Consider the following 13,982-nt stretch of genomic DNA (forward strand, 5'->3'; position numbering starts at 1 on the left):
AATGAGTGAACCAGGGAGGAGGTATTGGAGGCTTTAAAGAGCATTAAAGTGGATAAATTTTGAGGGGCAGGACCTTGTGGGAAGGTAGTGAGGGAAAAGCTACAGGTGAAGTTCAAAAACACTGGAGAGTGGTTAATGTTATACTGTTGTTTAAGAAGGGCAGGAAAAGGGTTCCTTGGAACTACAAGCCAGTGAATTTGACATTGGGTGGGGGTGAGGGGCGGTAAGTGACTGGAAGGGATTCTGAGGGATGGCATCTGTCAACGTTTGGATAGGTGATTGAATTAAGGATAGTCAACACAGCTTTGTTTGGGAAATTGAGTCTTGACAAATGAGTTTTTCCAGAGGTAACTAAGAAGGTAGGTGAGGATAGAGTGTGTTTATATCAATTTGGCAAGCCCTTTGATAAATAGTTGCAGAGCAATATGTACAGATACAAGCCCATTGACCCCCGTGAGTTCATGCTCACCACAGTGCTCACCCAGAAAATCTCAAATTTCTTGTATTCAGCCCATAATCCTCTAAACCCTTCTTCTACATGCTTTGGCATGGCAGGCTAGTCAAGGTTAGATCAAATGAGATCAAGGGGGGAGATTGCTAATTGGATTTGTAATGAGCCCAATGGTAAGAAGCAGAGAACGATGGTTGATGTTTTTCAGACTGGAAACCAGTTGTGTGCTACTGGGGCCTTGTTTATTTAGATAATGATTTGAATATACATGTACACGATATGCTGAGGAATCTTATGGATGATCCTGAAATAGGTTGTATCATTGACAGTATTTTTTTTTAAAGTTATCAAAATTACAGAAGGATCTTAATCACTAGGTAAGTAGGCAAACGTCTTTCTATTTGGACTTGTGCTAAATGTTGTGTTTTGGGCGGTCAAACTTGTATCGTGGGTTGGACCCTGGAGTGTGTTGTGGAATGGAGGAATTTTGAATTCAAGTAGGCAGTTCATTGAAAGTGGCATTGCAGGAAGATGGGGTGATGAAGGAGGCGCTTAGCATGCTGGTCTTCATCAGTTAGGATATTGAGTTCAAGAGCTGGGATATAATTTTGCGGTTATACAACACATTGGTAAGACTGCACAGAGTATTGAATACTGTTGTCCAGATATAGGAAAGACATTTTTAAACTGAAGAGTGCAGAGAAGATGTACAAGAATGCTGCCTGGACTTGAGGGCCTCAGTGATGGGTATAAGTTGGGCAGGTTAAGATGTTATTCCTTGAAATGAACTTGCATTGCAAGTGGTTAAGGTAGGCACAATAACATGGATAGAAAGGTTTAATGGGATAAAAGCCAAAGACAAGTAGAAGAAAGTAGCCTGGTGGGTACCATAGTTGATGTGAATGAGTTGGGACAAAGGGATTGTTTCTGTGCTCTCACTCTTTTACTCTAACATAATCAAATTGGCCTCTCCTATACTTCATTACAGAGAGGGTTTGGTAAGTGGAAGTGAGCAGTGATTCCATTGGGTGAGCAAGTTCTAGCCCAAAAAATGTTCCATTCTGTCTTCAATTTTGCTATCGCTTCATCCTTCTGGCCGTGCACAAAAGCTGTCAATCATTGGGCTGTCTATTCTCGTCCAGTGCACATCCATTTTACCTAGATCTCTGACCAAGTTGTTTGAAGAGACAATGAGTCATATATATTTTTCTTTGGCAGCAAGCTCCTTTGTAATGAGCAGGCTGCCATCAGTTCTGAAATTATTCCTACAAACTCTTATCACACTACATGATTGTTTTTATCAAATTCAGTTGAAAGGAAAGCACTTTGCTTGATCCCAATGTTAGCTATTCAGATTTCCAATGAAGTGATTACTTCAAAGTATGTATACTACAGGTTTCCTCTGCTATCCGAAGGTAGAGCGTTCCTATGAATGGTTTGGAAGCAGAAATGTCGTAAAGTGAAGAAGCAATTATCATTTATTTATATGGGAAAAATTTGAGCGTTCAGAGACCCAAAAAAACCTACCAAATCATGCCAAATAACACATAAAACCTAACATAATAGTAATATATAGTAAAAGCAGGAATGAACTGATAAATAACAGCCTATATAAAGTAGGAATACTTTCCTGTAATCATTGCAGCCCTGTCCACCGTAAAGAAAATCTCACAAGCGCTCTCGGCAGCACTTGCGGCAAAAAAACACTTGGTGCAAGGGCTCTCGGCAGAAGCACTCTTCAGTAACCTTTACACTATGAAGCTGCCAAATCATACCAAGTAACACAAAAATACACAGCCTATATGAAGTAGAAATGTATATACAGTGTAGTTTCACTTACCGGAATCGGGAAGGTAGTGAGCACACTGATGGTGTGTTAGGCTGAGTTGTCGAAGGTTGGGGTGGTGGGAGATAAAGTAGACTGGGGTGTTATCTCATCATCGTCTGTTTCCATCAGGGCAGGCAGGTCATTTTCTATGTCTGCCTGCCTCGATGTCGAAGGTCAAGATTCATCATCTGCTGTGGCTGATGTGGAAGGCTTGAAAAACGGCAGTACGCTTGACTGCTGAGCCTCACGCATTTTTCTATCCTACAGTTCTTTGTAAGCACTCAAACCACCCTGCAAATACGCCTTAAACCTATGTACCCTTTCAAAATTTAAGTCGTGCTTTTCTGCAAACATTGCAGCATTGTCAATCGCAGCGAAAATCTCAGGCAATTGCCTCGCATTCAGTTCCTGGACGACTTCACCTTCGGGCCGTCCGCTACTGCATTCGGGTTCAATTGTTATCCTTTCCTCTTCATCAGCTCTTCATCTGTCAGTTCTTGGTCATGGGATGCCAAAACCTCTTCAACATCTTCATCAACTTCCATAAACCCAGCCTCCTTAGCCAGACTCACTGTCCTTGCTTAGTTCACCACGATCAAAACGCTTAATTATGTCTAGTTTTACGCTAAGTGTAACACCCTTATGTGCTTCTTTAGGCTTTTCTGATACTTTAGAACTCATCTTGCTAACGGATGCACAAAATATATCGACATAAAGCACAGATGCTCACAGGTACGTGTTTAAGCAATGCCGGCTAGAATGCCGTTCTGGGGGAGGAGCTTGGCTGCTCGGCGCACTCTGCCTTTTTTTTTGTAACGGTGAAAACACCTGTTAGCGAAAACAGGTAACTAATGTAGGTCTTTCGTAATAGCGAGGTGTGGTAAAGTGAACGCTCAAGAAATGGGGGACACCTGTATATACAACCTTGAGATTTGTCTCCTTTACTACTTTACAGTTATAAAGTAGTAAATAGTTGTGTTTGCAGTCACTGTTTCACCAGCACTATCTTTAACTGGATTTGTGTATTTCTTGGGGGTTTTTTTGCAGTGGCTTTCTGTAATCTAAATGCACTCAAAGAAATTCTTCCTTTTTACTTTCATGCCGTGAACTCCTTTTTAAGAAAAAAAATGGCCTAGGAGGGTTTCCAACTTTTGCAGTGTAGTCATTCCAATAATATGGAAATTTGGCAGGTAATTGTCAGCACAAGAGATTGCAGATGCTGTAATCAGGAGCAACACAAAGAGCTGGAACTCCAGCTTTTTGTGTGTTGCTGGCTGTGAATTGTGCTTTGAAGCCTCCACTGCAAACAATGTGACAATGACCTGATGATCTGTTTAGCCAATGTTGATTAAGGACTTGGTATTTATTGGAACATTTGGGATAATATCCAGCTCTTGAGACAGAAGTTTTGCAATCAACTAGCAGATCATATCAATCTTGGCTTCTTTGTCATGGATAGCTTGGAACCTCTTCCTCCTCCTTAACTAACAGCTAAATTGTTGATAAAATGGCAAGAAGGTGCAGGAAATGGGATATATCTTTGTTCATATTGCTATAAAATACATAAGCAGCTACCAAATGGAGAGCTAAGTTTAAGGGTGGAATTTGGCAATTCTAGTGAGAAGCCTTTCAACAGAGGATTATCATGGGTGCAAAGGTAGAAATTATAAAATATAAGACTGGATTACATGCTTGGAGATAACTGGTTTATGACATAATGAACAAAGGTTGGTTGAGTCACTAGATGGGGATATATCAGTCATATTCTCCTGGACCACCTTTTGTTGATTGCCTTTGAGGGTTCAGAGACAAATCTTCAAGCACTGGACTAGCTTGATGTTTCCAAAAAGATAGCATTTGATAAATATGAGAGTACCAGACTATCATGGGTAGACAAGATATTCTGGTTGTCTTTATTAGAACTTTTCATTTGATTGTTCATCATTTTTCAAAATCTGAAATGAATGAGCAAAGATGTTATTCAGCCATTAAAGTTTCTGGGCGAAATTGACACTGGTAGATGCTAAGAAGCTTGTTATTCTGAAATAGTGAGTCTAAAACAAAGCTGCACCATTTCTGCATTTAGAGTTGACCACTTAGAACAGGATTTCCTACCTTTTTTTTGTGTCATGGACCAGTGCCATTAAGCAAGTGGTCTGTGGACCCCAGGTTGGGATCCCTGATTTAGAGCAAAGGTAAGGAGAAATTGGAGGATTGATTATTTTTTTAAAAATCTTCAAGGTTGTGATCATCAGGAAAGGAAGGGAAGTGAACAAAGATTGCCCATGATTTCCTTTAATGGAGCAGATCCAAGAAGATGAATTGCTGCTCCTGTTTTGTAAGCTCTAAAATACTTTTCTTTTGTTTTACTGAAGATGGGTAGAAGAGGAGCCCAAGGAAATTTTACATTCTGTTGTGGAATGTATTGAGAAGACATGCGACAAACTGAAATATCTTGGGATAGAAACTTCCGATATTAAAGGTATTTATTTTTCTTAACTTATAGCATGGTAAAATATAATGTTAACATGTTAGAGAATCACTATCTAAGGAGTTTGTATGTTCTCCCGTGACCACATGTATTTTTTGCTGGTGCTCCAGTTTCCTCCCACATTCCAAAGACCTACAGGTTAGTAGATTAACTGATCAGATGGGTGCAATTAAGTGGTGCAAACTTATTACCAGGTTTTGTCACTAAGTAAAATTTTTAAAAATCTAATCTTTTCTCTTAGATAATGCATAAATATTTCACTTCTGCAGGTAGTGAAAATAACCTTGTGTTTTTTCTTCAAAGCCATGTTTATCAGTTCAGCCTTTTTGAGAAGGAGTAACCAGGGCAAACATAGTCATCTGAAAATTGAATTGTGAAATGGATTTGTTTCCGAAAGTATCAATAGATTGAGCATAGTTATTGCACCAATAGAAATGCACCATGGAATGACAGTTTCTCCATTTTGTCTCTTATTGTAGTTGGATAGTATAGCAAGTGTGACTAAATTGATGTTCACTGTCCATTGGAGAAAAATTTTACTATTTGCTACCTATAATTTATTATTGGTTTGGTTAGCAGTTAAATAGTGCAAACTTTAGAGTCATCAGAAACATACTGGAAGTTGGGAAATACGAATGGTGAGCAATAGAATAATCAGGCAAAAGAAGTATCGGACACAACAAAAGGAAATAAAGATCAACACGAGGAAATCTGCAGATTCTGAAAGTTCAAGCAACACACAATGCTGGTGGAACACAGCAGGTCAGGCAGTATCTATAGGGAGAAGCGCTGTCAAAGTTTCGGACCGAGACCCTTAGTCTTGGCCCAAAACGTCGACAGTAATTCTCCCTATAAATGCTGCCTGACCTGTTGCGTTCCACTAGCATTTTGTGAAATAAAAATCAATGTCTCTGGAGAAAGTTGCCTACAAATGGAATGAGTCCTGATGAAGGATCTCTGCCTGAAATGTCAGCTGTACTCTTTCCCATAGATGCTGCCTGTCCTGACTTTCTCCAGCATTTAGTGTGTGTTGCTTGAATTTCCAGCATCTGCAGAGTTTCACTTTTTGTGATTGTAATGGGAGCTGTGTAAATGCAGGCATTTCTGTATAATTGATCAATGTGGTTTTAGTGATTATATTTTAATTTTCACAAATTAGAAGGAATCAAAAATATTTAAGAAGCATAAGCAATTAACCTTAGTAAACCCCAAGTACACTGCAGATGCTGTGATCAAATCAACATGGACAACACGCTGGAGGAACTCAGCAGGTTGGGCAGCATCCGTGGAAACGTTGACTGCTCATTTCCACGGATGCTGCCCAACCTGTTGAATTACTCCAGCGTGTTATCCGAGCAATTAACCTTGATGTATTGAAGACTTTTGGAAGAGTGTTTTTGAACTAGGAGGTAGAAGTACACTGGATTTAATAAGCGGAATTTATAAATAGCCTGGTTTTGTGGACCGCTGCAAAAGTTGTCCAAGGATACAATAGTTATAGATCAGTAATGTGTATGAGTAGAGAAATGTCAGATCAAAGTTTGTTCAAAGTAAATTAATTATCAAAGTACATGTCATATACAACCCTGAGATTCAGTTTCCTGTGGGCATACTCAATAAATCCATAATAGAATAATAACCATATTAGAATCAATAAAAGACTGCAATTTGGATATTCAGCATGCAAAAGTCAATGAATTGCAAATAGAATAAAAATAAATAAGCAATAAATATTGAACATGAGATGAAGATCCTTGAAAGTGAGTCCATAGGTTGTGGGAACATTTCAGTGATGGGACAAGTGAAACTGAGTACAGTTATTCCCTTTTGGTTGAGGATAATAACTGTTCCAGAACTTGATGTTAGTCCTGAGGCTCTTTACCACTTTCCTGATGGTAGGTGTAAGAAGAGAGCCTGACCTGGATGGTGGGGGTTCCTGCTTTCCTGTGACAGCGTTTCATGTAGATGTGCTCGGTGGTGGGGAGAGCTTTACTTGTGAGGGACTGGGCCATATCTACTACTATTTGTAGGATTTTCAGCTTGAAGGGTATAGGTGTTTCCATAACAAGCTATCAGATGAAGTTGATTCTGAGTAAGTGTGAGGTGCTGCACTCTAAAGTTCAAAGTAAGTGTATTATCGAAGTATGTATACATCACTATATTACCCTGAGATTCATCTTCTTGCAGGTATTCACAGTAGAACAAAGAAATACAATAGAATCAGTTAAGGACTACACAAGACTGACACGCAATCCATGTGCAAAAGATGAGCTGTGTAAATAAATTACAACTCATGTTCTCAGTTGTAAAACTTAGAACAACTGAGTCCTTGAGTCTGTGCAGAGGTTATGTTGTGGTGAGTGAAGTTATCCATGCTGGTTCAGGAACCTGATGGTTGAAGGGTAATAACTATTGCTGTACCTGGTGGTGTGGAACCTAAGGCTCCTACACTTCCTGATGGCAGCAGTGAGAAGAGCAGGGCTAAATGGTGGGGGCTCTTGATGATGGATGTTTTTTACTTGTGGCTCCTTGTGGTCAGTGGTAGGGAGGGCTTGCCTTCTAATGAACTGGACTGTATCCATTGCATTTTGGAGGCTTTTCCTACTTGAACATTGGTGTTTCTGTATCAGGCTGTGATGCAACCAGTCAGGTTACTCTCCACTGTGCATCTTTGGATGTTTGTCAAAGTTTTAGATGTCATGCTGAATCCGAATAAACTTCTAAGAAAGTAGAGGTGCTGCCATGCCTTTTGAAATGGCACTTGTAGTCTGGTCTCAGACCAGATCTTCTGATATGATAGCAGCAACTAATGTAAAGTTACTGACCGTCTTCACCTCCAATCCCCTAATGAGGACTGGTTCATGTATCCAACTTGCTTTGGTTTTGCTGGTATTGAGTGAGGGGTGGTGGTGGTTGTTGTGGTACCAATCAATCATTTTTCAATTTCCCTCCTATATGCTGAATTGTCACCACTTTTGATTGGGCTAATACAGTAATGTTGTCAGCAAACTTAAATATGGGATTGTAGCTGTACTTGGCCTGTCATAAGTAAAGCAAGTAGAGTAGGAGTTCTAATCACACAGCTTTGTGGTGCACCTGTGTGGCTACATACACACTAGATCGGATAAATCCGTAACCAAAGCTTTTTCTCTTCATTTTGACCCTCTGTCCACACTAAAACGGTGTTTTCATCCCCCGAAAATTGAGCTTTTCTAGATCACCCTCCAGAGTGTGTAATTTTGAAAATGCCGGATTGGCTGGAGCAGTGTGGACAGGGTAACCGGAGAAATCTAAAAACACTATCATGACATGGTGGAACAGATGGTGACTGCAGCGCACCGTTTCATTGTTTTCTTGAACACAACCTAACAATTTCAGAACAGACGGCAACGAGACTGAAGCCAGAAGAGTTAGAAATGTACTCACCAAATACTTTGACCCATAACTTACTGAATAAATGAGTATACTCACTTTGCCCTGTTTTCTGTTCTTGCTCGTATGAAGATGGTTTACCTATTTATGCAACTACTTCTCTGACAATAGATGTGTAAAAAGCCTAATGTAACATTGTATGGAAATGCAAGATAATATGGATGCAGACATGTTTTATACATTTAACAAGGTGCTTTATTAATGCAACAGAGTTCGTCATTTTTTTCAATGTTCGTCGTCAGCCGGGTCATACTGTCCGTGAACTCCCTGTCAGTTGCCTCCATACGCTCCAGTATTTTTTTTTTTTTAGTTTTAAGTCCTCCTGCGTGAGAGCCAACAGCTGTCCGTCTAAGTTTTTCTAGTCTGTAACTGAACAAACCTGCACCAAGTCTTTCACGGTGAGATTCGGCACCAAACACGTCGCTTGTTTTCGGTAGATGTGTCCTGCACATGTGCAGTAGGAGGAGATTCGCCAAAATATCCGTTTTAATGTGGACAGAAGTATTTTCAAAAACGCCTAGTGTGGACGCCTATTGTTTTTACTCGAAACCAGCTTTTTTAAAATTATCTGGTCTAGTGTGGACGTAGCCTGTGGAGGAGATGCCATTTCTGATTTGTAAAGACTGGAGTCTGCAAATGAGGAAATCAAAGGGCTAGTTGCACAACGAGATGGAAGCCTGGGTCTTGCTGGTTAGTTTTGCTGAGCCGTAATCAATAAGGAGTATCTTGATGTATGCATTTTCACTGTCCAGATGTTCCAGAGTTAGTGAAGAGCTAATGAGATGGCATCTGCTTTTGTCCTGTTGTGACAGCAGGTAAATTGGAGTGTATCCAAGCCACTCCTCGGGTAGGAGTCAATGTGCTTTATGACCAACATCTCAAAGCACTTAATCACAGTGGATGTACAGTAAGTACTAATGGACAATAGTGATGGAAGCAGATTACCGCATTCTTGTTGGGCATCAGTATGACTGAAGCAAGAGGGTACTTCTGACTGCAGAAGTGAGGTTAAAGATGTCCGTAAACACTCCAGCCTGTTGTTCAGCACAGGTCTTCACTACTCGGCCAGGTACATCATCTGAGCCAGCTGCTTTCTCAGGGTTCACCCTCCTGAATGATGCTCTCACGTCAGCCTCAGACAAAACTCACAGCATCGTCAGGAGGTGTAAGTGTTTGTGAAGGTGCTTCCATGTGTTGTCAGTCAAAGAACAAAAAAAGGCATTGAGCTCAACTGGGAGTGGAACTCTTGTTTGTCACATTTTGCATGGTTTTGCTTTGTAAGAGGTGATGGCATTGAAGTCCCAGCACACCTGTCCAGCATCCTCTGTTTCAAGTTGGGTCCAGAATTGTCACTTTGTATTTGCTGGGTCACCAGACCTGCATGCCACCAATCTAGCCCCCAGCAAATTGCAAATGTCTTGGTTCATCCAGGGCTTGTGAAAGACTAAAGGAATTTGTGGGTGCACGCTTGTCCACAACTTATTTGTTCAGGTCCTCTGAGTTCTTGAACATGACCCGAGAGGTAATGTTGCAGCTATATAGGACCTGGTCAGACCCCATTTGGAGTACTGTGCTCATTTCTGGTTGTCTCACTCTAGGAAGGATGTGGAAACCATAGAAAGGGTGCAGAGGAGATTTAGAAGGATGTTGCCTGGATTGGCGAGCATGCCTTATGAGAATAGTTTGAGTGAACTTGGCCTTTACTCCTTGGAGTGAAGGAGGATGAGAGGTGTCCTGATAGAGGTGTATAAGATGTTGAGAGGCATTGATCATGTGGATACCCAGAGGCTTTTTCCCAGGGCTGGAATGGCTAACAAGTGAGGGCACAGTTTTAAGGTGTTTGGAAGTAGGTACCGAGGAGATGTCAGGGGTAAGTTTTTTTTTAAAAAGAGTGGTGAGTGTGTGGAGTGGGCTACCGGTGATGGTGGTGGAGGCAGATACTATAGGGTCTTTTAAGAGACTTCTGGACAGGTACATGGGACTTAGAAAAATGGAGGGCTATGTGTAACCCTAATTAATTTCTAAGTTAAGGACGTGTTCAGCACAGTTTTGTGGGCAGAAGGGCCTGTATTGTACTGTAGGTTTTCTGTTTCTATGACCCACTGACTGGAAGTAATCCCATAGCAGCTACTCCACCTTCCATAGCCACCTCTTTGTTCTCACCTCTGGTGCCTGGTTCTGTAGCAGGTGGCATATAAACAAAAGTGACGTAAAGGCAAGTGCATGCAATTTAGCAAGTCAGGCTTGAGATCTGAACAGTTGTCTGTTTCAGTGTTTGCTTGTATGCAATTGTACTGTAGAGGACAGCGATGTTCTTGCCTGCCTCTGGAAGCATGGTTCCTGTGTTTAAGGTTGACTAAATCAGTAGTCAATCTGTATTGTTTTGAGAGGGAAAACTCCTTGCTGAGATCTGGGTTGATGCAGAAAATATTCCAAGCTTCATTGTGACATGGTTTGCATGTTGGAGGTTCTACAGGTCTGGCACAGTTCCTGTAGTAACACAGAGCTTTGCATTTTTCCCCTCATTGTACTAATAGGTGTATTGGTACCAGGATCCTGACTTTGTCTGCTAAATTCCCCAATCTGATTTGGACAAACATGGAACACTGCAGTACAGGATTAGGCCATGAAGCCCACAGTGTTGTGCTGAACTAATTAAATGAGGAATTAAAAGCCTAACCAAACTACCGTAGATGTCGGATTATAAGCCACTACTTTTTTCCCACATTTTGAACAGCTTTGAACTCTGCGGCCTTTAATACGGTGCGGCTAATGCATGTTTTTTTTCATGCCGCCAAAAACATTTTGCCTCGTAACAGTAGACCAATAAAATTGATGAGTAGTTCACAGAGGTCCAGTGAAATTGTACGATAAATCAAGCGCACTTTCACAATTAAATTATTGTAAATCAGTCATTTGTACTCACCCTCATCAACATGGAAAACACTCGAAGAAAAGCATTGTGCTGCCTTTATGGCAGTTATTTAGTTTATAATATTTTCGCTTAGTAATTCATTTTCTAGTTGTAGTTAGAAGTGTTTTAACTATATTTGTTTTCTGTACTACATCGCGGGATGCTATGACGTCACACCCAGTTTCGCCACGTCTTGTGGGAAAAATGCCAGTTTGCGATAAACGGGAAGGCGGGGGGCGAGCGGCGGAGCGGCATTGGATCTGAGCGAACGCTGCTTTTAAGTTAAAGGCGATCAATAACTTTTCCTGGTAGGCTGCAGTATATATATTTTTTACCAGTCGTTAGGAGATATTGGAATGTTGTTCAGTAAAAAAGTATACGCAACGTATATTTAAAAGTAGCCGCGTTACAGGCACGGTTCGAAAAAAAGCATTTGCAATATGTATTTGTTTATGTTACCATATGGATTTAATTAAAAGTTAAAAAATCCTCACGTGTAATATCCTTCTGTGTAAATATCTCATATTACAACGTGGGACACCTGCGGCCAAAAATCCGGTGCGGCCAAAAATCCGGTGCGGCCTGTACAAGTAAAAAATTAATTTTCTTTCTAAAATTAGAGCCAGCGGCTTTTAATCAGGTGCGCTCTGTAGTCCGGAATCTACGGTAGTTCCTTTGGTCTACAGAAGTCCCTATCCCTTCATTCTCCTCATCATGTGCTAATTTTAAATGCCTCAATTATATTTGCTCACACTATTACCCTTGGAAACACATTCAAGGCACCCACCTTATCATGTTCAAACTACTAAGCACGCTTGTCAGAAACGAGCCACGCTCCCGAATAATGGCTTCAAGACAAATTCAAGGAAACAAAGTTTATTAACAGTTCTGCAGAGCTGGGCCCCCTCAGAGAAGGGAACCCTGAACCTTACAGGGCAGCAGGTTTTATCCTTCTTCCTTACCCCTCCCCTCCCTGACTCGGGAGGTACACAGTGTTTTCCCATTCCATATTTGGAGTTGTTTTTTTTTACACGTTTCTGTAAAACAATAGTCCATATCTCAGGACTTCAATGATTCCACAAACAGTTAATTTTGTCAAGGCTTCTGCATTCATAATTAGATCACACTTGTTTACAGACTTTAACCCAGACATAATTAAATCACATTTGTCCTTTGACTTTAACCCAGACCTGTCAGAAACGCACATCTTAATTTTGAATCTTACAATACCACCCTTTTTCTTTTTAAGATGTGCGTTTCAGCTAGCATTCTCTCACTCCCAGGGGGCCCACCACCCTTTTTCTTTAATAGCATAAGTTTTAGCTCGTTTGTCCCATGATGGGGTATCGCTACTGCCTGGAGCTGGAATATACTGCACCTGATCAGTGTTCGTATACAAGGAATCAAACACGGCAAAAGTAAGAGAATCATTAGACCCCCGCCTGCTACTAGGAGAGCGGTGCGCCACCAACTACCTCCCAGTAGCCCGTCTAGCCAACTCATGTTCCCCAGGGATCTCCAGGTTTGTACTGGCACGTGGGCCAGTTTCCGAATTTTGTCGGATATTTTTAACACGGTCTTTCCACTGTCGTCTATCTTAAGGCAACAGTTTGTAAGATTGAACTTCCCACATATCCCGCCTTCAGAGGCCAATAGGTAATCCACAGCCAGCCTGTTCTGGTATATTGCTGTTCGCATCTGACTCTGCTGTTTTGCCAACAGCTCCAATGCCAGTGCCGTTTGATTGGTTATCACTTCCACCACTGCCTGCAGTCTAATAATTCGGTTTAACATGTAGACAGGAGTGCGATACCCCCACGACCCATCCTGGGCCCAGGTCGCTGGCCCATAGTATTCAATGATGCGAGCCGGTGGCCACTCATCACCCCACTCGCCCACCTTTATCTCCCATGTTTCTCTCCTTAATGAATCAAACAGCTTAATTCCCAGCTTCCGGTCACCCTCCTGATGCAGGAGGAAGAACTCCGGTCTTTCCTGGGACAGCTGAGACTTCTCATGGTCCCCCCCTGACCCATGTATCCTTTATTATAGACTTGGTAATAAGGTTTACTATTCTCCCAACATGTTTCTCTCTTGCTTAGATCATAGCATCGATCGTTCACATGCGAGTGGGACACAAATGATCCTGGGAACACCCTCTGCCCCACTCGTACCACGGTTCTGCACTTGTCACATTTCCCTTCAATTTCCCCGACATATAGAAATCAAATATATTACAGTCAATAATGTTACAGTCCACAGAGTTCATTTTTGCTGCCTTTTTAGCCTCACCACCATCGGTTCTTCACCGGGAACACAGGTCCACTCAGTGCAGCTTTCGGGCTTCACCGGTCCTTTTACCCTGGATGCGTGTGTCCACCCTTTTTCTTTTGTCCGTACAGCCGCCTCTGTTGTTAGCAGGACCTGGAAAGGGCCTTCCCACTGTGGCTGTAACTTCTCCGGCTTCCAGGTCCTTACCAGAACCCAATCTCCAGGCAAGATCTGATGTAAAGCAAAGTCGAGCGGCGGAGTCTGGACCAAGAGACCCTTTTTCCGTAGTTCTGCAAAGGAACGAGATAGTGCCAGTAAATAGTCCCTTACAAAGATATCACCCCCTTGTAGCGTGGGGTACCCTTCCACCTTATTCCAATACGGGAGTCCGAACAACATCTCATATGGGGATATTCCTATGTCCTTGCGGGGCGCTGTTCGTATTCTTAAAAGGGCAATAGGGAGACACTTAGTCCATGGTAGTTTGGTTTCTAACATCAACTTGGTCAGTTGTGCCTTTAGGGTGCTGTTCATTCGTTCTACTCTTCCCGAACTCTGGGGATGCCACGGGGTATGGTACTTCTATTCGATATCA

At 41.7% G+C, this 13,982-nt stretch overlaps 1 protein-coding gene across 2 annotated transcripts in view; it reads left to right on the forward strand.

Annotated features, from left to right (window-relative positions):
* LOC140727833 (glycerol kinase) overlaps positions 1 to 13,982 on the forward strand; it is a 133,703-nt gene that overhangs the window by 36,547 nt on the left and 83,174 nt on the right. For both annotated transcript variants that reach the window (XM_073045636.1, XM_073045637.1), the window contains exon 3: positions 4,655 to 4,761. In XM_073045636.1, the coding sequence (XP_072901737.1) occupies positions 4,655 to 4,761 (107 nt within the window). The remainder of the gene's footprint in view (positions 1 to 4,654; positions 4,762 to 13,982) is intronic.

The sequence above is a fragment of the Hemitrygon akajei genome, chromosome 5 (genome assembly GCF_048418815.1).
Source record: "Hemitrygon akajei chromosome 5, sHemAka1.3, whole genome shotgun sequence".
NCBI classification, from domain to species: domain Eukaryota; kingdom Metazoa; phylum Chordata; class Chondrichthyes; order Myliobatiformes; family Dasyatidae; genus Hemitrygon; species Hemitrygon akajei.